Source organism: Corvus hawaiiensis, chromosome 30 (genome assembly GCF_020740725.1).
Source record: "Corvus hawaiiensis isolate bCorHaw1 chromosome 30, bCorHaw1.pri.cur, whole genome shotgun sequence".
In the NCBI taxonomy this organism is placed as follows: Eukaryota; Metazoa; Chordata; class Aves; order Passeriformes; family Corvidae; genus Corvus; species Corvus hawaiiensis.
In genome coordinates, this window is record NC_063242.1 from 13,169,141 (window position 1) to 13,192,828 (window position 23,688).

The window sequence follows — 23,688 nt, forward strand, 5'->3', positions numbered from 1 at the left end:
TCAGCTACTGGGGCTGTTGGGTTCCTTGCTCCTCCCAACACCAGGAGAAGGAGCAGGTCTAGACCCTCTTTCCCAACCTGACTCTGTTCCCAAGGGGGTGACCGCCTTTTCCTATGGGGATACAAGTGCAAGAGAAGGAATGGAGAGCAGTGATCTGAGCAGTAATCGTGGGGTGCATAGAAAGCAAGAGCCTGAGCTGGTTTGGTTAAGGTGGCATGTGCAAGGACTCTCCTGCCTGTGAGCTGAGGGCCTGCCCGATTCCTTGCTGCCTTTGACCAGAGTGACCATGCAAAGGAGCTGGCCTATTGGGTTAGATTCCTGTCCTGATGCCACATCGTCTTCCCAGGCAACAGCTCGCCCACTCCCAGTTTGCAAGTGGTGTCAGTGGCGTAGCTTGCCATTTTTTCTTCTCAACCGAGCACTGACACAGGTGTTTGTGTCTGGGCAGTCCTGCGAGCTGCACTGCGAAGCCTCCTGGGGTCTGGCTTGTCCTGGCAGCCTGCTGCTCGGTATTGCTCTGTGGCCAGGTGCAAAGCAGTTAAAAAAAAAGATGGTGGGCCAGGCACAGAAATAAAAGGTGCCACAGACTAGACTGAAAAACCAGAGGGGAAATGAAAAACACGGAGGTGAGGAATTTGAGAAGAAGAGGAACAAATCCAGGTGGGACTCAAAATGGAGACTGCAAAATAAGAGAGAAGCTTCCAAGAAAAAGGCAGAAAGTTATTTAAAAGGAAGTGCAACTGAAGGAATTGCTCACTAAACCTGCTACTAAAACAATTTTCAGTTATATCTCCGGAAAGGAAGATGATTAGAGTTGATTGACTGAAGAGGAACAGGAAGTGTTTGTGCTTCCCGGGACTCTGTTACTGCTTATGCACAAGCTGGTCCTCTGATGATCCTCCTACTACAGGTTCCTGGGTTCATTATGGTGGGAGGGTTTTTCCCCCAGGATCAGATGGAAGAGCTGTCTCTTTTTTCTAAAGAGGGCATTAGTTTGCCTTTTCCACCTCCACACATTCTAGAAATTCACATCAAACAGTTGCAAGTAAACACATGTGAAAGAATGGGTGAGTCAAAGCAGGATCATTGTGAGGTCTGGATTCCACAGCTTCATAGTCTGCATTCTGCATTTTGAGTCAAGTGTATGAAATGCAATAAGGAACAGGCTAGTTCACCAAGTGAATAACTCAATTATTTAGCAATGCCAAGATTTCTGGCATTTTTGAAGTATAAACATGGGTTTGGGGGTTTTTTTTCACAGTAATACCAGAATTTATTACTTGGACCTAGTTATGAAATCTGTATTACAACAAAATGTAGTTTCACACACTGTAAGATGGTTAATTCTGTTTCATTCAGCAGAAACTATGCTAGTACTTTAATTGAAAAGCCTGTGCCACAGCTGTGTGATGGCAGGCTCTGAGCCTGTAAGGCATTCTCTTCCCTTTCAAAGTAAATAGTCAACCGTTTACAAAGAATCAACTAAACTTTGGAGGTTAATGGCTTTATTCCCAATGGATTTTGCTTTGTATTGTACTGCATGGTAATTTCTCTCTAATACATATTGTGTTATAACTTTATCTCATGCTGTGATTAATACGTAGCCATAAGTCATATCTATAAAATGTGTATTTAAAGGTGTTCTATGGCTGTTCATAAATCCTTCAGGCATCACTAGACATTGCAAAGAACGTGTTCCCAGTGAATTTGCTGACTCCTCTATGATCCTACTAAGGACAAATCAGCCAGGCCCTCCCAAGCTCTGCCTCTGTGCCAACGCCAGTCTGCTTGGCATGTTCCAGGAACTGTCTCAACCTCTGAAGCACCTTCTGTGAAAACTAGATTTTGTGATTAAAGCTAGTTAGTTCCATTTCTGTGTAGAATAGAATTGGGCAGACAGCTTCAGGTTATATGATTAACAGTTGCCTGGTTCATATACTTCCTCAAGTACTGTCTCGGTCCCTGAATCCCAAACTAGCAAAGCATCATCTTGTCAGGAACAGCGGACCTTTGGAAATTTCACTATGTTTGTACAGTGCCTTTTTAAGTATTGAGCAATATTTTTGCTTGGAAAATGTTTCTGAAAGCAAGAAGAAAAAGCAAGAGTTCTTGAAACATTTAAAGTTTGGCTTTCCAGAGGTTTTCTCCTTTGTTTGCTTGCTTTGTTGCCTAGAAACTGGCCTAAATAAGAGACTCCAAGTAGACAGAGTGTTCTCTGGTCGAGGCTCTCTAATGGAGAAGGGCTGTTTAATTGATATGAGCAGAAACATAAAGCATGCAAATGCCCAGAAGTCACTTTGTCAGCTGGCTTAGGCAGGGACCTTTCTGGCTTGGCTTTAGTGTGGGCAGATAAACCTGTTGTTCGTCTTTCATTTTGCCATCTGTTTTGAATATTGTGGATAACTGCTCTTGTACTTTAACCTTTACCTGTCCAGTTGTTTTAACCTATCTTGGTAGCAATAGATGCACAGCATCTATAGGCGTGGTGAACTTGCAAACCCAGGTCGTGAGATCTGCTGGCACACAGCCTATGTCCCCTCTCCCACCATGATATGTGGAATACCTGGATTTCAGCTACATGGGCCGGGTGAAATAGAGTCAGGAATAGCATCTGCAGCTGGTGATAGCCAGGAAGACAGGACCAGCAAGATATTGGGGTGCCACTTTAAACCCCAGGGATTCATGAAGAACACATCACAAATGGAGGGATTTCATACGTATCATCTGTGATTATTCAGCAGCAACAAGTGATGAAGTCACATAACACAAATCCAGCCTCTAGCCTGCAGCTCACTGGATATTTATGCAGCATTGACTGCCCAGAACGCTTCTGCTTGACAGGATGCTATTCAATTTTATTTTATTTTTAGAGGACTGGAATCAAATATCACTGTTAACAGTTACTGTACAGAATATCTAAAAACTTTTTATTATGAATAAATTTTGTTTCTGGCAGTTCAGTATTGTACATTTGGTACAGAATGAATACTCCAAGCTCACAAGATTTTCTTACTCATAATTGGATGAAAATAGTGCAGCTCTAATTTGTAGATTTTCATGCCTATTTTACATCTTCTCTTCTACAGCTTTAAGGATGACAACCCTAAGGAAAAAAGATTCCAAACTAGCAATCTGCATGTTCAGACTCTTAGGCCAAAGTCTTAACTGAATGCCCTACATTTGTCTCATGAATAGGTTTCCAGAAATGCTGAATGTTCTCAGTGATCCAAATGGACTCCAAAGAGCACTTCTAACATCTGAAATTCTTTTTTTTTTTTTTTTTTTAAATGTAAGTATGTATTTACAAGCCTAATTATCAGAAATCCAGATCTGAGAATTTGGCCTGGAAAAATCATGCACCTAATTTTTTTATTCATTGATCTCTTCTTCATCATCTTCAAATGCTTCCTCTCCATCATTTGCTGTTGCTTCCTGGTATTGCTGATACTCTGAAACCAGGTCATTCATGTTGCTTTCTGCTTCTGTAAATTCCATTTCATCCATTCCCTCTCCTGTGAACCAGTGGAGGAAGGCCTTTCTCCTGAACATGGCAGAAAACTGCTCCGAGATCCTTTTGAAGAGCTCTTGGATGGCAGTGCTGTTGCCAATGAAGGTGGAGGCCATCTTGAGGCCACGGGGAGGTATGTCACACACTGCCACCTTGACATTGTTCGGGATCCACTCCACGAAGTAGCTGCTGTTCTTGTTCTGGATGGCCAACATCTGCTCGTCAACCTCCTTCATGGACATGGGGCCGCGGAAGACAGTGGCCACTGTCAAGTACCGGCCGTGCCTTGGGTCACAGGCTGCCATCATGTTTTTGGCATCGAACATCTGCTGGGTGAGCTCTGGAACGGTGAGTGCTCGGTATTGTTGGCTGCCTCGCGCCGTCAAAGGAGCAAAGCCTGGCATGAAAAAGTGAAGGCGCGGGAAGGGGACCATATTTACTGCCAGCTTCCGGAGGTCAGCATTGAGCTGGCCTGGAAAACGCAGGGATGTGGTTACCCCACTCATGGTGGCGGAGACCAAGTGGTTTAAATCACCGTATGTGGGAGTGGTGAGCTTCAGGGTGCGGAAGCAAATGTCATACAGAGCTTCATTGTCAATGCAGTAGGTTTCATCCGTGTTTTCAACCAGCTGGTGGACCGAAAGCGTAGCGTTATAAGGCTCCACCACTGTGTCAGAAACCTTAGGAGAAGGCATGACACTAAAGGTATTCATTATCCTGTCTGGATATTCCTCTCGTATCTTGCTGATGAGCAGGGTTCCCATGCCAGACCCTGTCCCTCCTCCCAGGGAGTGAGTGAGCTGAAATCCTTGCAAGCAATCGCAGTGTTCACTCTCTTTTCTTACTACGTCAAGGACAGAGTCAACCAACTCTGCCCCTTCTGTATAGTGTCCTTTAGCCCAGTTGTTTCCTGCACCAGTTTGTCCTAAAATAAGATACAACAGGGAAAGAAAATATACAAAATTATTGGCAAGGTTTGATATCAGCACGCTAAATGGACTCACATCTGTAACAAAAGCTGCTATAAATCTGTCAGGTAGATAACTGTGCTCTTCAGTTTTGCCTACAAATATTTCTGGAAGTATCAACAAACTTTTTATATAGTCTCTGGCAGTTTTCATTAATGCCTTTGGGTGTTTTTTTTTTTTTTCCTTTGTTGTCATTTTACCTTCCATAAATGCAAAGATGGCATTAACTCCTTGTTTTGAAAACTTTCACACTCCCAATCCTGATGATTCTGTAAGCACAAGATGACTGTTTAATACTTAAATACTTTCTGTCTGTAAGGTCCATGATGCATGCAAAGCTAAATCCCCGATACATATCTCAATGAAAATGAGAGGTTCTTGGTCTGTTCTTGTGAGTCACAGAGAAAACATAGTCATTCAAGAAAAACCTGGGCTGCAGAATCCTATTTAACTTGTCATGTCAGGAACTACAGCTTTTTAAATTTGCGGTTACCTAGCCTGAATGAAAACAGTGATCAACAGAAACTTCAGGGACATTTTTTCAAAAGTTTGGAAGTCAAGTAAGTGCCTTTTATGTTTTACTGATTTCCTTACAAACTCACTATTCTTCAGGATATGCAAAATGACTTGCAAAATTGGATTACTGGTATTTCGGAGAAGTGATGAGCCCTTTCTTTTCTCCCTAAGGCTTCCATTTTTGTTTTATGTGCCACTCAGTTTATTAAGATAAACAGTGTGGATCATTTGCTATGTCACTCTTTTGTTATTGCTTAGATAACAAGGAGGATTAAATTGGGGAATCAGTTTTTTAGTAGTCCTGTTCCTCACAGTGACTGCTATACACATACATTGTACCACTGAACTCACTTAGGGTACTCCTGTGAGTGGTATTCAGACAGAGCAATAGTTTCAGAATTAAGTATAGAGCTGGCACATTCTGTGTTGTTCCCCAAGACCTTTCCCTCCCTTCCTATTACCATGTCTGATTTCAATTCCCAGGGCACTGTGTTGGTGCCAAACATATGAACCAGGGAAACTGCTGGCTGGGCCACTTTTGAAATACTATACACTTTTTTTTTCCACACCATAAATGCTCAGTTTCCTCATGGTGTATTTGGTTAGTTAATGCATTGTTCTGTATGTTGCTATATTTTTCTCTCTTTGAGCCTAGGGAGCTCAGCACTTCCTGTCCAGCTGGGCAAAGCAAAAAGTCATATCCTTCCAGCATTAAATATGTTTGTAAGCACCTGCAGTCTGCTTGAGCAGATCCCTTACCACGGATAGGGAAGCACTTCAGGCTGCACACAAAAAAGCAGACATCACTCCAAAATGCAGAAGGCATTTATCTCCTAGTGGACATAAATTCTGATTTTAGGACAACTATCAGCTACTCCTGTGGCAACACTACACTTCTTCCACTAGTCAGCCATGTGTTAGGATCTCCAGTGTTTTCATTGGAGGTTTCCTGCTTCTACACCCAGTTACCTTATACTTCCAGAACCACTGGCTCTACAGCACTGTAAGACTACTACAACACAGAACCTGTACGAGCCCTGGAAGCTCTATACTTCTTACCCCATGACAATACTGTGCAGTCTGGAGGTGCTGTGGCTCTGACAAGGCTGCCACAAACCTGGAAATCATGATCATGATCCTGTGAAACTCTACCAGATGCCCTCCACTTATCAGGTACCTACCTGACCTCTGAAAACCTAAGGCAAACACATAAAAATGATCAAATTTCACCAGGACTAAACTCTCTTGGTGGAAAATGAGCCTGTGCCCACAAAACTCAGGACCTGGCAAATCTTTTGCCAATCCTGGAAGCCCATCCCCAGCATTCTGCATCTGTCATTTGCTGGGATCTAAAGAAGCCTACACGAAGCAATCCCACCACTTATCTGCACTCCTGGCACCTCCAGGTCCTTCTGTCACTATTTCTGTCTCCAACACACTGTAGGGTTATCACACATGTTCAGGTTGAACTGTGCATGCAGAGAAGCCATTTGTCTAACAGTGATTATTTTTTAATCCCTAAAATAGCACTTGTTTCCTACAGTCTTCTTTCACTCCCCTACTCTCTTCACTGCTCAATATAAGATAAACCTGGTAAAAGAGATCAGTAGCTTGCACATTAACACTTAGAAGCCTGGTGTGAACAGCCCTGCTCCAGAACTTGCCTTTGATTGCCAGACAGCTATTTTGTGGTAGCCCCCATCAGTTCATATTAATTAAATTGGAGTGGTATCTCTGTAGCAAATCTAGCAAGGATGTACACAAGAAAAGAATGACAAATGCAAAAATGTGCAAATGAAAACTGGTTAACAGGAGGAGACACATCAGAGTTCAGAGCAGCTCCTGGTGGGCAATTCTGTGCTGCCAGAAGGCCAGGAGGCCTGCTGCTCTCATTTAGCAAGATCATTCCACCTGCAGTTCTTCACCTTTTAAATCACTACCTTGTCAATACACACGTCAAAGTATGAGGATTGTTTTGTGTCCATCTCAGATCTCTTACTGGTTTGATATAAAATTCCTGTATCTGGAGTGTGTGACCCTGTATTCAATACACCTGCATCAAATCCTGATTGATGGTCTGTGGTTACTTGCTGTGGAGACATGGGCACATGCAGGTTTATACAAACAGAGGTGGAAAACATCCTCATCAGAATGAGCCCACACAGCCTGGGGTACAGCAAGTGTGGGACTGCCAGCTTCTGCCACAAAATCCTTTGTGGGCCCAGGCCAGATTTTTAAAAGAGAAAACAAAATGCTTTGTTGGCTTTTGACACAGAAGATCATTACTTCAGCGCTCAGCCATTCTACATTATTCAGCAGGTTGGGAGGACAGTGCCTGATGCTGGCAGGGGCCTCTGTCAGATACAAGTTGATCACATGCTGTTGGTTCATTGTTATCTTGACAGGAAGGGACTATAGCAAACTGGACTATTGTTGAAGACATTCTGAATTGATTTTGCTCTGGTTTTACTGGTGGTGTGCCAAACTGTAAAGCTCCAGCTCAGGTATTTCCATAGGTCAGGTGAATTCACATTCAGAGGGCCTGTGTGGTTCATGCAGGTGAAAGGGAATGAAAGGAAAAAACCTGAATACAGAAACAGACTTCATAAAGCTGCCTATGTCCACAGCTTTTCTCCCTAGGCTTACTTCTACTTGTAATTTACAGCTCCTTTGGGAGAGACCCTTAGCATCATTGCCAGGGAGTTTACAGGAGAACAACATGGATAGCATAAAAGTTTTAAGTCAAAGAGTTAAAGAGTTCTGTATGGCTTTTTGACTCTGACTCCAACCCCAACAACCCAGACTTACGTTTGTTTTATACCACCCAAATAATGTTTATCTTTCCTCTGGCTGTCCCTGGCATTGTTCCTTCCTTATGTTAACACAACATACCAAACTAAGTTCCAGCCTAAGCTTGCCTTGTCAGGAGGAAATGTGTTTGTGGCTAGTGCAGACTTGGAAAGCAAAAGGACATGAAAGTTCTCATGGTAGCTTTCATTCAGACTTCCTGTTTCAGCAAGTGGCTCACTTAACTTCCACATGCTGTTTCTCCTTTAGAGCAAAGGGACTGATAATGCTTCTGTACTTCATAAGGATGCTCTGAAAGGGTAATGTGCATTTTTAAGCTTAGATGGAAAGTACTACAGAAGTCCAAAGTAAAGCAGCAAAAGCGAAAACAACCCTCTGCAACAACACTGCAAAACCAGAATGTCTCCACACACTCTCAGACTGCTCCTCATTATGCTAGAAAATAACCCAGTAACTGTCTACATATGTGTTTTCCATATTACAGCTGATCTTCTTTCACTGCTACTATACTGCAAGGATCTGCTGAAAAAGTTTAATTACACAGCCTAAAAACAATTTAGTGCTCAAGCATTTAATGTGAATTCAAGTGAGGAGTAGCCTGGTTGGTTTGTGGTTGAGGCTGCCCCCCCCCCCCCCCCACTCCATTTTCTGCAGAATTTCCGTGCATTTTGTTGTGAAGAACTGGCCTCAGGATTTCTCTGGAGTTCATTTATGTGGAAAGCAAATATATTTTATCTGAATACCGTAGGAAACTTTCAGCAGTTTGCTGCTAACTGAAGGAATGGTCAACAGAGGAATGACTTTTTCAGTTAATGGGATCTTTTGGCTGGCTTACAGATACTTATAATTCCGTTGTTAGGTATTAGGATTTCTCAGTAGGATCACTTCAGAACAGGAAGACTGAATGCTTTTTGACCATTCACGTGGTAATCAAACAGCTGTTGAAGAGCCTTGTTTTTCAAAAGGAAACATCCACATACCAAAGATGAAATTATCGGGCCGAAAGAGCTGACCAAAAAGACCAGACCGCACACTATCCATGGTTCCCGGCTCCAAGTCCAGTAAGACTGCTCTTGGTACAAATTTGTGGGCTACAATAAAAAGGAAGCATGCCCTTAATGTCCAGAAATAAGTCAACAGAGTTATAGCTTTTAACACACAAATATATCTCATATTGTTAGTCTAATATATAGTTCATACATATATAAGTACTTCCTATGCAGAAAATCATGGTGGTGAAAAACCCAGCTCCATAGGAGCAAATCAATTCAGCTTGAAAAACAGACCTGACATAATTTGGGTTCTACAGATATACATTTTGTAAGCTCTTTATTAGCAATAGATGTGAGGGAATTTCTGATTTAAAAAAATGGTTCACTTGTTCTTTATAAGAAAGTAGGTAATCTTTTCTGTGCATATCAGGGTGAGTGAAGTGCTTATGTTCAAATGATCCTAATACATCTCACAAGCTTTTATGCTTGAGGATTCTCCTCCACTGAAAGAGCTACTTGGTGTACATGGTAAACAGCAGTAGTCAGCACATCTACCACAAAGCACAAAATAAACAACCTGTGTCAAGTTGAATTTGTCCAAGGAAACTCAGGTAAATAATATGAATTAACCCCAGCTGGACAAAAGATGAAACATTCATACTTGCAGGTTCATGTCAACAGACTGAAGGACTCCAGATCCCCATTTTGCACTGCTAACACCTTTCAACAGCAGACGGACTCAGAGGACTTGGATGATTTTTGGCACCTTAGTCATGAATCCCTGCTCAGCTCTCTGTTACCTGTGGCCTAACACTCTCATTCATGAGAATGAAAGACAGAGTACTACAGATGCAGGCTCAAACAACCAACAGGTTAATTTGGAGTAATTGAACAGATGCATCTGGTGAAGTAATCACACATTAGAAGAGCAAACGCGTACTGTAATGCTAAATAGTAAACAAACCTCCACCTCCAGACCCTAAGGATAGCCCCTTGCGCCACGTCTCTGTGCCTGGGGAGATAGCACCCAGCCATCTTAGTACTTTGGAAGAAAGTAGATAATATTTTCTGTTGCGCCGGGCACAGCTGAGGGGCTGGTGGCATGTGAGGAGTGCGGCCAGATGTGCAATATGGCTTTATGAGCCCGTCGTCTTCTGATTCCTGTGCCCCTTCCCACGGAGTCCTCTGTCCCGAACCCCTCCCGGTCCCACACTTACAAGATGATTCATTATAGTAGACATTGATCCTTTCCAGCTGCAGCGCTGAGTCACCGACATAGCCTCCGGCTGGGTCAATGCCATGCTCATCACTTATCACTTCCCAAAACTAAGGGAGGAAAAGCGAGAAGTGGGTTGGGAACTTCGCTGCGGAGCCCCGGGGGCCCTGCCCAGCGCCCGGGCCGGGGGCGGCGGCGGTGCCGCGGCAGCTGCCGGATTCCTGGCGTGCCCGCCGCCCCTCCCTGCCCGCGCGGCAGCGGGAGCCGGGCGGGCACCGGGATTCAAACCCAACGGACGAGCGGCGCCCGCGCGGCTCCGCGCCCGGACGGGCCGCGGCGGCTCCGCGTCCGCAGGGGCCGCGCAGCCTCTGCCGCCCTCCCCCGCTCCTCAGCCGCAGCCTGGCGGCTCAAACATGGTTTTAGAAATAATTTTTAAAAACCTGTCCCGTTTGGTTTCGGTACTTCCCAAGGCCTTTTATGGTCACGGGGAGCGCAGCGATGCGCGATGTCCCGGGCGCGCCCGGCGCCGCTCGGCAGCGGCTCCTCGGGGCACGGGCGGCCGCGGCGGCGAGCGGCTGGCACAGCCCGGCCCCGGGGGTCCAGCAGCCCCGGGGGGGGGGCCCAACAACCCCGGGGAACCACCGGGCGCGTCCCCTGGGCGCTCAGAGGCTCCACAAGCGGCGGGTCCCCTGCAGGCTCACCTTAGTCCCGATCTGGTTTCCACACTGTCCCGCCTGGATGTGCACGATCTCCCTCATGGCTGCGCCCCCGCTCGCCCCGCCGTGCGCCCGCTGTCCCGCCGCCCAGCCCGGCTGTGCGCGGTGCCGTCCCACCGGGCGGTGCTTTATGGGCTCCCGCGCCCCCCCGCCGCTAGCCCAGCGGCCGCCCCCGCCCGGCACCGCCCTCGGGACAGGGGGCGACGCCGCCCGCTGTGCGACACCAGCCCTCGCATTGTCCCCGGCGGCAGTGGGGGTCCCTCTGGGGTCCTCCTGCCCCAGCGGCAGCTCCCGTCCGTGATCTGCTGCTCACCCCAAACCCAGCTCAGCCGACGTGGCTCCGGCATCTTCACCCCCGGGAGCCCTCGCCGTGTGGCGGCCGGACATCGCCGCCTGCTCCGTCTCCCGTTCCGTGTCCCGCTGCCCTGACGGGCGCGCAGATCGCAGCCTTCGCTGCAGAATTCTTCTTAAGTAGAATTTCTCCACAGAAAGGGTAATGAGGCATTGGAACAGGCTGCCCAGGGAGGCAGTGGAGTCCCTGGAGGTGTTTAAGGAAAGACTGGATGTGGCCATGGTCTAAGTGACATGGTAGTGTTTAGTCATGGGTTGGATTCGGTTATCTCAGAGGTCTTTTCTCACCTAACTGATCCTGTGGTTCTGTGATTCTGTAAAGGGGCATCATCCAAAGGAATGGGTAGCCCTTCTCTGTTCCTTGCAAAGGGCCATCCTCCTCACACGGCTCTTTCCTGATGTTTTTTTGTTTTGTTTTGTTTTTGCCAATAAGAAAAGCTTCTGCCTGAAAATTGTAAGCAATGATGGCAAGCAGTCTCTGTGGAGCAACTTTCCTGGAGCTCATGTTGCCACAATACAGAGCTGCCCTGGGATATGCATGATTTGAAGTGTCTTGATTTTTAATGAAAAAGGAGATTTTCTTTCCCCCCCAGAGAGGAAGCCACTTCCCACAGCTGCTGAATCTGCTTTATGATCCCTTTGGGTAACTGCTGCACAGTTTCCCAAGTAGAGGATGCCTGTTGTCATGCCAGCATGGCTCTTCCATGGGATGCCATTGTCTATATAGCCTATTCCAGTATTTAGCCCTGGTGGAGACATTCATCTGTCCATGCACATCTGTGCTGTCTGACCCAGTCTCTGCTGTTATGCAAGAGCAGCCCTGAAGCCAGAGTTGCAGAACCTCCTTATCCACTTGTTGAAAGGTGGCCCAGCTGGGGCTCTTCTGGAGAACAATCTTTAGGTGCTCTCTACAGCTTGAACACGGTCAAGGTAGCCCCCACCAATCAATACACAACATCCAAATAACGCAAAATCTGTATATTGGGAGGCCACTTGCTGCCTGTCTGCCCTTATGTTGCTGGGATGTGACCAGTGTCAGGTAGACAGCTCTCAGCTCCAACCTTACCTTTCCATAAATGCTTTTCAGCAGGGCTAGCAGCATCTTGCAAATGACCTCTGAGTAGCCCACATGCATTATGTTAGGCTGAGTCAAATGTCTTTCTGACATCAGGGAAGCAGCTGGAGGATCAGGATCAGCATGTTGGCCTTGCAAGCAGCCATTAGTGAAGGACTGGATACTATGTGCCTTTCTCTCTGCTGAGGGACTCAAGAGTCCTTCTCTGTGTGATCTACATTTTTGGAAGAGATCCATGAACAAGTCATTACTCAGCAGCCTGATTAGTGAGGTTGTCTTGGACATTGCCTGAATCTATATGTCCTTGACTATGCCTTCCAGGCCTGGCTTTCCCCACGCTTTGCAAATCCTCCCATTTACTGTTCATACTTGCCCTCCACTCGCCTGTTGCTGGTATGCCAGTTTTTAAAATGCAGTAGGTTCCCAGATCCAGGTAGTGGTAAGGCTGGGTGTGTGTTCCCAATAGGCTCACACACATACAGATACACACATGGCTGGCCACGCTGACTGACCCAGGCAGAAAACACAGCACTCACACAAACACAAACAGTACTTACGGCCCCATGCTGTTCCCCTCTCTGGCTGATGAGGACAGAAACCCATTAATGGAAAATAAGTATGTATTTGTGTACATCTACACAGTACGGATCCTTCTATAGCTGGTCTGAGACACTAATCTTATTTTGTTGTTAACACCTGGATCCCAAACCTTTCCAGTTGCTGTCATGTGGAAATGTTATCCCAGAGGCCTACAGTTCCACTCTAGTTGCTAGTAATCCGATCTACAAGCACTCACAGGAACTATGGCTCCCTCTCTCAGTAGCTGCCTTCAGGACACAGCCTGTTCAGTAGCTGACTTCTGGATCCCCAGTTGCCTCACACAGACATACAAACAGGCCAACAAGTTTCCCTGGTAGCTAGTTCAGAGCTGTGGCCTCACCAGTAGCTGACCTCACCACAGTCTCCTCAGCAGGTGATTTAGAACCCCTTGTCTCTCCAGTAGCCAACTCAGAGACCCTCTGGTCTCTGCACTATCTTTCCTGGACTCATGGCTACTCCAAAACTTGACTCCCACCTACCCTGGCTTGCTGTTTGCTAGTGACCACACATGGGCATACAGCTTTACATAATGTGTGTGCTCTCTTCTCTCCAGTTGCTCCATCAAAGACACAGAGGCCCCTGTGACTTGTGGCTCCCACCTCTAATTGGTGGCACTCAGGCCACCATACACACACATACACACACATGTACATGGAATATAGATGCCATTCTCACCCAGAAAAATAATTAAAATACCATTTACTAAGACAAGACAGACTGAGATGATCAGCTGCAAGGCGTAACCAGACAAGCATACTGACCTACAACTTGTTTACACCCAATCAGGTCACTTTAGCCCCATACCCTTTTATTTTTCTATATCAAACCATCTTTATCCCATCCTACCCCACCTTTGATTCCGCCTCTAAACATCCCAAAAGCTGTCTTGTGCAATCCCAAAGATGTTCTTCCCCTCTATCCCCTAGTGGTTCCCAACCCCTGCAGGCAGTAACTCCTCTATACAGCAATCCATGGAGCCTCTCCCATTGATTCATGGTGATGGGTGTCACACCAGACCACAGGCTGAACCCTCAGTGAGAGGAGCCAGGTCAGAAGCTCCTTTCTCTGGGAATGCTATTGGATTTCTCCACCTGCCTCTGTTCCTTTGTGCCCATTTCTCTTTGTTTGTGGAGATTAGCCTTGAATCACATAACCAGGCAGTAGGTCAAACCCATTTAATCACCTGAATGAAACTATATTTTGAGAATAAAAGTAAGAAGGAAAAATTGGACATAGGTAGGCAGTAATGGGGAAAAAAGAAGCAATGAGAGTGTATTATAGAACTTTTAGTCCACGTGCCTTCTGAAGAGCTCTACAGGTTGCACTGCAAATCTCTGTCATCTTGGAAAATTTGCCTACTGTTTGTGAGCAGCAGACGGTCAAACAACATTTAGAGGCCAAAACTTCAGCCAGTTTCCCACACAAACAAAGTAACTGAAGTACGTAGAAGGCTGTAGAGCTTTGTGCCTGATGGAGGTGAGCAACAGCTTACCCAACAAATTTGCATGTACAAATTTTATAGTTATGTAAATAACTTCTAATTTTCAGCCAGACCTGAATCAACTTGCAGCTTCTCTATGTTTTACTCCTGGTAATCTGAAAGAAGACACCTTTGTTGGTCACTGAATGTAAATGTACCTTCAAATCCTTTTCATCCATGCTTGTGTTTACTTAATAGTTCAGCTGATTTACGAGGTAGAGGTGCCATTATAACCCGTGTCCATAGAAGCCTGCATATTCTCCTTGAGCCTCCACAGACTTGGTCTGGGATTTTAAAGGCACTTAGGTGTTTCAAAATCCTCCTATATGCTTAACTGTTATGAATTACTTCTGGCCATATTTGAAAACCCCACTAAACGCCTCTTGGAAATTTCAGGCATCTAAGTGTCTTTTAAAATTTCTCTCTAGGTGCTTCATCTGACTGAGTCCATGAGATTCATTCTATAATTAGAATAATATTGAAACACGCTGTAAATTCTGTATAATGGATTCTCACTTGTTATATTTGGCTCCCTCAGATATCTCTTTCTCACATACCTGTAATATATACTGACCGCTAACCTTCATAACTCAAAGTCTTTTTTTATTTCCTATTCACTTCATAGGTTAATTTAATACTTAGAGTATGACTTTTTTTCCACCATACACAAAATAGGAGAAGAACTTTCTTAAGAGTTCCTTTGCAGATTTACTCCCTTCATTGTTGTTCCTTGTTTACTTCCTTTTGCAATTTTAACTTCACTTTTGCTGTTAAAAAAATTAATAAATATATTTAACCTGAAAATTGGTAAAATGTCACAATAGCTACAAACCACCAGCTCAAGTTTGTAAATTCATGCTTCAGGCAACCTTTTTAACAATCAGTTTACATGACTTACATTCTCAAGGTATCTTGCTCCCAAGTGTGGAAGCAAAACACTAAATACTAGAACAGGTCTACACTTGCATTTTTTAGGGAATGGCATGACCACTCGTGATAGAGGGGATATGGATTAAGGAAGATATGACTGCTAGGCCACATCTGGATTAGTCTGACATTTCTAGCTAGTAAAAACCCAAGAAAGTTTATTTCCACTGGACAACTCTTTGGTGCTCCAATGTGATGGGCTTCAATGTGATGCAGTTCTTCACTCCCATTCATCGGAACTGACAAGGTATCAGAGAGTAGCAGCAAATTAAATACTCCCACTGATCTTGTGTGAGATCCAGCTGCCGCGAAACAGCTGCACACATTCACAGGATGGGGCCATGTGGGGTTGCAGAGCCTTCCGTGTTCTTTCTTCAGGCTTTCTCATGTTCTCATTGCTTGTGCACAGGCTGAATTGAAATGGATTCCTATAAGATGATGAATGCCACGAGGCAGGACAAAATGCGTAAAATGCCCATGCTGCAGAGTAAAAGGATTTTGCAGTAATAGCAGCTCAAGCAACAGTCATGTCCCACAAAGTCACATGGAAATTTGTATAATGCCCTGGAAAAAAACTCAGCAAAGTTCTTCCATATTTAGCTAGTCATATGATATGATTGTTAAGCTGCTTCCTGCTTTTCAGGAAACACATTTGTGTTTATATCAGGGTTGTTACTAAGACTATTTCTATTTACTGGAGTTTTTAAGGACTAGAGAGAAATTTATGCCGTAACAGAACATTCAAGATGTTAACTACTATTTTTTTTTTCCCAGAATGATAGATATGCCTCATTTTGATGTTTAAGAATATCAGCAAGGGTCTACCAGTGTTATAAAGCTTGTTAGCACTTACATTAAATACCAGAGCAGTAAATGTAATCCACATGGTGGATTTACTCTGACAGGTTGTAGCAGGCTAGTAAAGACTACTAAGTCCATGGTGACCTTTAAGAGGAAGGTCCAAATATCAATCTAGTTCCTGTCTTTCCTCTTTTGCCTGAAGAGTTTCACACAAGTTAAAAAAGGGAAAAAAATCTTAAAATAATTTGGTTTTGGTTTGTTTGTTGTTTTTGTTTGTGTTTGTGTTGGGTTTTTTTTCCTGGTTTCCTGAGAAAACCAAGCATGGGAAGTCATGCTCCTGTTCAAATGTGTACCCGTGCATCTCCACCACTACGTCTTTTTCCATCATTCTCTAGTGACAAAATCTACAAGAGTCACATGAGTTACAGAGACATTGCAGCTGCAGATGAGTCTAGAAACAGCTCAAGAACCCAAGAAAAACATTTAAAAGGGGAAGTGAGACACACACACTGAGAAGTGTACGGTCTATTAAAGCAAATACCAGACTATACATTTACCTGAGGTGTTTTGGAGCTTATATTCTGCCCAGAAAAGCCATTACCATATGGTTCTCAAACAGTTTCTTGCTTTGTCACCCCCCCTGCACATTAAACTTGTTGCTGTGGCAGCTGTGGTGTTACTAATTGCCACCTATACTCAAACACAGTGCTCAGGGGTTTGTTTTAATGCTACTCATCTGGCTGCTATCTGTAGCTGTCAGTGGAGATACTGCTGATGTTTGTTTTAGCCCACAAGATGTGGTCTGAACTTTGTAATGTTAAAGCAAAGGTCACTAAGTCAAGTCAGGGCAAAGTATGTTAAGGTGCAAAGTCTGAGAGACTGTGAAGCGACACTGGAGGAATTCCACCCTCTGGTCCAAAAGAGTTTCTAGCTGCGTTTTCACACACTTTTATCACTGTTTGATCAGATGGATGAAAAACTATAACTCAACCCTGAATATTCATGTGCTTGAGTACAGGTGCTTTTGCACTTTCTGGCACTTAATGTCTTTTGATTTGTAACATATTTTCTGTCCTTTAGAAATTAATATTTTCTTTCAGCCCTTTGTTTCTCCCCATGCTTAGCCTCAATGCTAACAATTACTCATCCAGGACTTTTTGCACAGTTGGTCATAGTGGTTTTTATGCAATAGCTGTAGCACCTGGAGAAGAGGGAAGCATGTACCTGCCTGTTTTGTCAGGCAGAAATGTGTGTTTGGTGTGGCTGTGTTTTTAACCTCCATTCTAATCGGTCACTTAGCTACACAAACAAACAGAGCCAGAGAATGGGCTGCACTCTGTGTTCAACAGAGTCAGTAAAGAAGCCAGGTTCGTGTTTCCTTACAGCTACAATCAAGAGTATGGGAATACAAAGTTAAGGCAGGCATTAATCTATGTTCAACTCTCCACCCACTCTGCACATTAAAGATTTTGGGGAACCAAGCCGTTTGGAGGACAGAGTGAAAACATAAATTAGCTGGGATGTATATCCTCCATTATCTGTATCATGTGGTGAGTGAGTGGTACAGCTTTAAGAGGAAAATGAATATGAGATATTGACAGCTTGCTTTTGGAGTTTAGTCAGCTCTGAATAGATACCAATACAATGCAGAGCTTATCAATGAAGTCCTGGTGTTTCGAGTGTGAGAGACATCAGAACTAGAAATAAAAGGTCTCTTAACCAGAAGTCATGCTAAAGACTATCAGGAGAAAAAGCATGTTTTGACCAGATGAATACATTGATGGCAGCTGGTCTTGATTAGATGGAAGATCTGTCTAATCTAGAATTATGTCCCTGACAGTAGTCAGTGATGGATGCTAGGGAAAGAATATGGTAATGTTTCCCCAAAAATGCCCTTCTACATTTGGCAATCAGTGATGAAGCCTTTGTTGAACCACAGGAAGGATCTGGACCACATATTTAATAGTTCTTTTCAAGTATCCTTGAAGTTATGTAATTGCTTTTTAACCCAATTACTCTTTCAGCCTCCAAGGTCGCCTAAGCATTGCCTTCCATGAACAACTGAATTCCGTTCTGTGAAAAAGCAGTTCTTTCTGTTGTCAAGCTGACACCTGAAATTGGTGCCCCATGCTCTTTTATTTTGAGAAACAGTGACTACCAGTTCCTTATGACCATTGTAGCTGTGTGTAAGGAGAAGGTTTTAGTGTTTTTGTTCATTTTCCCTACCTGTCCAACATTTTCTGAGCTGAAAGTATTATGCTAATTAATCTCCCCATGTTTGAAAGTGACCCTGCACTCCTGTGATAGTCTTTGCTTATCACACTATCTTTACTAGCTCTGCTTCAGTGTCTGTGAAATGGGAGTAACAGTATTTAAATCATGGCCATCATTTTATGCAGTGTTATAGGATGCTTCCTGCTCTGGTTTTTATTTTCTAATAAGCCTTGTGTTTGCCCTCTTGGTTGCTGCTGAGCTTTTTCCTTCATTGAACTGTTCACACTACCTCCAAGATGTCTTTTGACCGTTGTGACAATTAAATTAAATCCCATCACTGGCAACACAGGGTTGGTTTTTCCTGTGTTATGCAGCTATGGATATTAAATTTCATCAGGTGTTGTTTATTCAAATTGGTATCATGAAATACTTCTGAAACTCAGTCCAACTGATAGCCTGATTTTTGTACAATCACAGAGATTTACCAGTTCAGGACTTCTTTTTCCCCAGATCATTTAGAATTGAGCAGATCAGCTCCAAGTGAATCTCATCTAGACTTTCTTGTCTTTTGTTGTTAAAGCATCTTATCTCATCCAGCTCAGTCTCCTTAAGACTCTTGAGTAAAGCACCTTGCAGCAGAGATCTGTACTGCAACATGTGGGAGGGAAAGCGGGAAAGATAGATTTGGGTTTTATTTCACAAACGTAACTTTTCATGGTTTTATTCTCTGAGAAAAAAGAAAAACAATAGACCTTAAGACAAAGGGCTGGACTCCTGTTTAGACTGCCAGTTATTTAACACTTACCAAGCAAAGCATGTACCTGAGATGAAATGTGTAGCTGTCCAAATGAAAGTGATTCATCTCACTGTGGGAAACACTTCTTCTATAAGAACAGGTTTGCTGCTAAAATCGACTATAAATTGCTCCAGTCAGGTCTTGGGTTTCTCAGATGAGTCACAGTTTTCCTCCTCACCCTTGTTCTCAGGTGGTGAGTGGCTCCTGGCTGCCACCCTTCCCTCACCAGCACAGATCCCACTCATCTGTCACACATGTCCAACCCAGACCAGCATACCACTCCCAGCCTGCTTCACAAATTATTCTCTCAGATTACATTTGTGAGAAGAGGAGCACCATTCCTCTCAAGTCCACAAGCCCCAGGACAAACAGCACAGCACAAACTATGACTGGACAAAGCCTGGCTTATTTTTAACAGCACAGTCCTCAGCACAGTCAGGGGTGGGTGGGTGCAGCCACTGAAGGAATGTGTTCTGATACTGAATGCACAAAAGCAGCTGAACCATCCCCCTCTGGGCAGGGTACTCCCAGAGTTACCTACTGGGAATTAGGACATCAAGCCAACATTCACACACACAGAGAACTGAACATTATTTTTCTTAGAAAAGCACTCTGCAGCAGTGGTACTGAGGGTGTTCACCCCTTGCCTTGGACTGCAGCCTGTGAGCAGCATTACCATATTCATGATCTAAAGGCTTGTGAATGCTAAGAATGTAAGAGGTCAGTTTGGCCCAGGGCCAGGCTCAGCCCACTGCTGGCCCAGTGAATAAAGCGCTTCACGGTAGGTTTGTTGAGCAGAGAACCAGAATGGGGGAGGATATGGGGCTACAATATACACTGGCTGCACAACTGAATGCCGCTGCTTTGTGGAAAGGGTGTGGAGACACAGTTGTTGCCTGTGCACGGAAGATTTGCAGAGAGATACACCTCTGTGGTGTAAATTTATTTCATTGAGGTGTCCTGACTGTGCTGAACAGGGACTTTATGTTGCATGTGGCCTCTGTGATCTGTCAGGAGTAGGGCACGGCTCTAATCAGAAGCGTCTTATTTCAGGACAGTATGGAAGACAGTTGTGCTAGAAGTGCTACAGAAACAAGGAGGCTGATCATTTCTATGTGAAAAGACTTAACATGAACAGCTAGAGCAAGACAGATACAAATGTCTTTTTTTTCTTAATTTATATTTGCTTAAACACCTGCCCACCCCCTCATGCCCACCCCACCCCCTTCTCTCCTCAGTCATGAAGTATTTTTAGCTTGAATGTGGCCAAAGGGGATCTGGAATAGGTGAGGGAAGGCCACAAGAGAAACAACAAAACAGGTCTCATGTGTAAAGGGGTCACCAGAGCAAGGCATAGAAAAATAGCCAAAGGAACTGAGCACTTGAAGTGGTGACACCAGACACAGAGAAAAAGTAGAACAGAATGTAGCAGCTGGAATTTTTCCAGTGAAAGAAAAATAAAAAACCAAAATATCAAAAGCAACCAACCAACCAAAAAAATGCCCCCACTCCAATTTAAAAAAAACCCCAAACTCAACAACCTTTGGAGAGATAGAAGTCAGAGAAAGAAAAGTGACTTCTATCTGTTAGATTGTTACTGCCTTTAGTGATAGTTGATACTGCAAATGACAAAACCTGCTTTGTTTTTCACTGATCACAACTCTTGTGAAAACTGAACACAGTACCGTGTCAGGGCCAACTAAGACTGGGAGGAATTGAGAGGACTGTTTACTGAATTCAGTAGTCACAGTGGTGAAACTATTAGAGACAGTACTTTTCTTATCAAGATGAAATATTGATCCTAATGTAGTTTGCAGAAAGTACTTGTAGTAATGAGGAAAATCAACTTGATCATCCCATCCGAAGATGAAATGGCTTTTCTGGGAGACTGGAATATTTGCAGCAGCTACCTAGTACTTTATGATTTCTGGTAAAATGGATTTCTTGTTGAATAATCAATCCGCTCCGAAAAAACAGGGGCTATTCTGGAAGATAGTGACTTTCATTTGGAAAGCATGATCACTTGGGTGGAAATTAGACCAATATTCTGCAACTGCTCAAGACAGCTTTTCTAGACAACTTCTCTAAGTGGGCAAGAAAGAAGGAGAGCTGCAGCTGGGGGAGCACCTACATGAAGCATGTTTTGTACAAGAACCAGCGAAATGATGGCATTTGCGATTTAGCTTCTCATGAATTAAAGAGAGATTTCTGTAGACTTGTTTGTCTAGCTCAGTAATAAATCAGTGGTCCTTCTACTTAAATAAGATTATTTGTTGTTTTCCTGTACATTCTCTCCTGATTTTTGAGATGGGAGAAGAGCATTTGAAAACACTCCTTAATAAAGAGCAGCAGCAAACCAAGCCATGTACCTATGCAAGGGAAGATGCTTTGTAATTAGAAGTGTTTTTAACATAAAAGATTATGGACTTCATGATGTAATTAAAAATGTGTCAGAAGAAATTACCTTTAGGACTTTAAAGGACTTCTTAGATGTCTGAGATTTCTCTGTGTCTATAATAGACTGACTATACACATCATTAAGCTACTGTTTTCTTAAATAAAATTGTTGTCTGAGGATCTAAGCTTTTTCTTTTTTATTTTCTGGCATGACAGAACCATAAACAACCTGTTACAATAGCTACATTACTTAACCCCCCCCCAACCTAATCTATACATAATATATGCTAATTATTGAAGGAGACTTTTTAGAAAACTGTTGGTCCATCAACTTTTTATGTTGGAACTGGATAGAATGCATTATTCTGATTCTGGGGCCTATTAAGACATGCTTTATTTCTAGTGTTACATTTAATTAAAATTGTTGTTTTGTTTTATGAAATTACTAACAGTACTATTTCAAAGTTCTTTTTCAAGTGATAATTGCTATTTGTTAATAAATATTCCTAGTCAAGAACACGTTAGGACCTACTATGAACGATTCAGACTGATGGGTGACCTTAAAAAAACCATGCCTGAGATTGAGCTTAGCAAAGATTAACTCTGCCCTGCATATGACTGGATTTTGTCCCGCTAAACATTACTATTAAAAGCCTTTCAGAAAACACTCCGAAAGATTTGTTTCCAATTTTACTGGTCACCATTAGCACAAACACCTTGGGGTTTTTGCTTATTTTTACTTCCAGCATTTTGTGCTTGTGGTATGTTAAATTTTGCTGTCTGCCAGGCACCCATCAGCTGATCTCTCACTTCATCCCCTCAGCAGACATGGGGAGAAAATAAGATGAAAAAGTCTGTGGGTCAAGATAAAGACAGGGGGATCACTCGCCAACTGCTGATTTTACATCAGCAAAACAGACGCAAGCCAGGAAAGATCAATTTAATTTCAGCAAAAAATAGAATAAGATGGTGAGAAACAAAGACAAAACCAAAACACCTTCCCCAGCTTCCACCTTCTTCCCAAGCTCAACTTCAGTCCTTCGTTCCCAGCTCGTCTACCTCCTCTCCCTGTCCCCAAGCAGTAGAGGAGTGGGTGTCATGATGGGTCCACATCCCTTCTTTTGTGCTGTTCCTTCCTTCTCCCCCTTCCCCTGCTCCACTGTGGGCCCTTCCCACAGGATACAGTCCTTCTCAGTCTGCTCCAGCATGGCTCCCTATCACAGCGTGAAGTCTTTCAGGAACAGACCGCTCCAGTGTAGGTCCCTCACTGGCCACAGCTCCTGCCAGGAAAATTGTTCATTCATGGGTTCTCCAGGGCTGCAGCTTCCTTCCAGACATGTCCACCTGCTGTGGGAGGGGGGCGTCCATGGGGGGGTTATTTCCTCCAGCATATTCCTCCACAGGCTGCAGAGAAAGCTCTGTCTGGCACATGTAGCACTTTACTGATCTTGACGTCTGCAGGTTATCTCCCACATTTTTTTCAGTTCTTTCTCACAGCTGCTGCACAGCATTTTTTACCCTTTCTTAGATATATTTCCACAGAGACACCACCAACTTGTCTGAAGGTCTCAGCTTTGGGCGATGGTGGTTTCATTTCAGAGCCAGACAGAAGCAGCTCTGTACAACACAGAGGCCACCCCCACAGCATCCCTCTAATTCCCACTGCCAAAGGCTTGCCACTAAACCAAATACAGTTCTATTTTGTGCTTTTCCACAGCAAGAAATCAGGCTGTGATTCCCTCACAAGAGGGGAGCTGCTCCACTAGTCAACCTCTGCAAAACTGTCCCTTAAGCTATATACAAGATGTACTTATTAGATAGAAGAGCAATAGACAAATCACACTTGCCTGCTAACCCCCCTCTAGCTTGTTAAACCTTAACTAGACAAATATGATATTTCACTAAACTTAAATTAATTTCTTCCCTGCAGCCAAATGTCTACTACTCTATCTTTAGGTAAATGACTGCAGAGAGGTTTTGTGAGGCAAAATAAAGAGGTCCTTGATCCTAACAGTGTTTAGACAACACCAGAGGTCACTGAACCCTTCTATCTCCTGTGCTCAGTATTTTGTAGTCTTTTGCAACTTTTGTGAAAGATGGAGGAAAGCAATCCTTGTGTATGAATGGAAACACAGTTTGCACAGTTTCTCTGAGGCCAGAAAGTGAGTCAGCAGTAGAGAGTTAAGAGTTCAGAGCCACATAACAGTATCCAGTTACTTCACTGCCACAGTCCATTTGGAAACGGTTTGTGCTGGACCATAGATTCATTAATAGTCATGATTACTTCAGGAATAAGTTGTTCTGGAAATGAATAGAGACAACA

The 23,688-nt window shown here is 43.8% G+C and overlaps 1 protein-coding gene across 1 annotated transcript; it reads right to left on the bottom strand.

Moving 5' to 3' along the window:
* Positions 1-2,834: 2,834 nt before the first annotated feature.
* Positions 2,835-10,828, bottom strand: TUBB6 (tubulin beta 6 class V). Its single transcript, XM_048289366.1, has 4 exons — positions 10,710-10,828; positions 10,010-10,118; positions 8,781-8,891; positions 2,835-4,433 (listed from the first exon to the last, which is right to left on the bottom strand). Exons 1-4 carry the CDS (start codon positions 10,764-10,766, stop codon positions 3,370-3,372), a joined length of 1,341 nt encoding a protein of 446 aa, XP_048145323.1. The 5' UTR covers positions 10,767-10,828; the 3' UTR covers positions 2,835-3,369.
* Between the last annotated feature and the right edge of the window lie 12,860 nt (positions 10,829-23,688).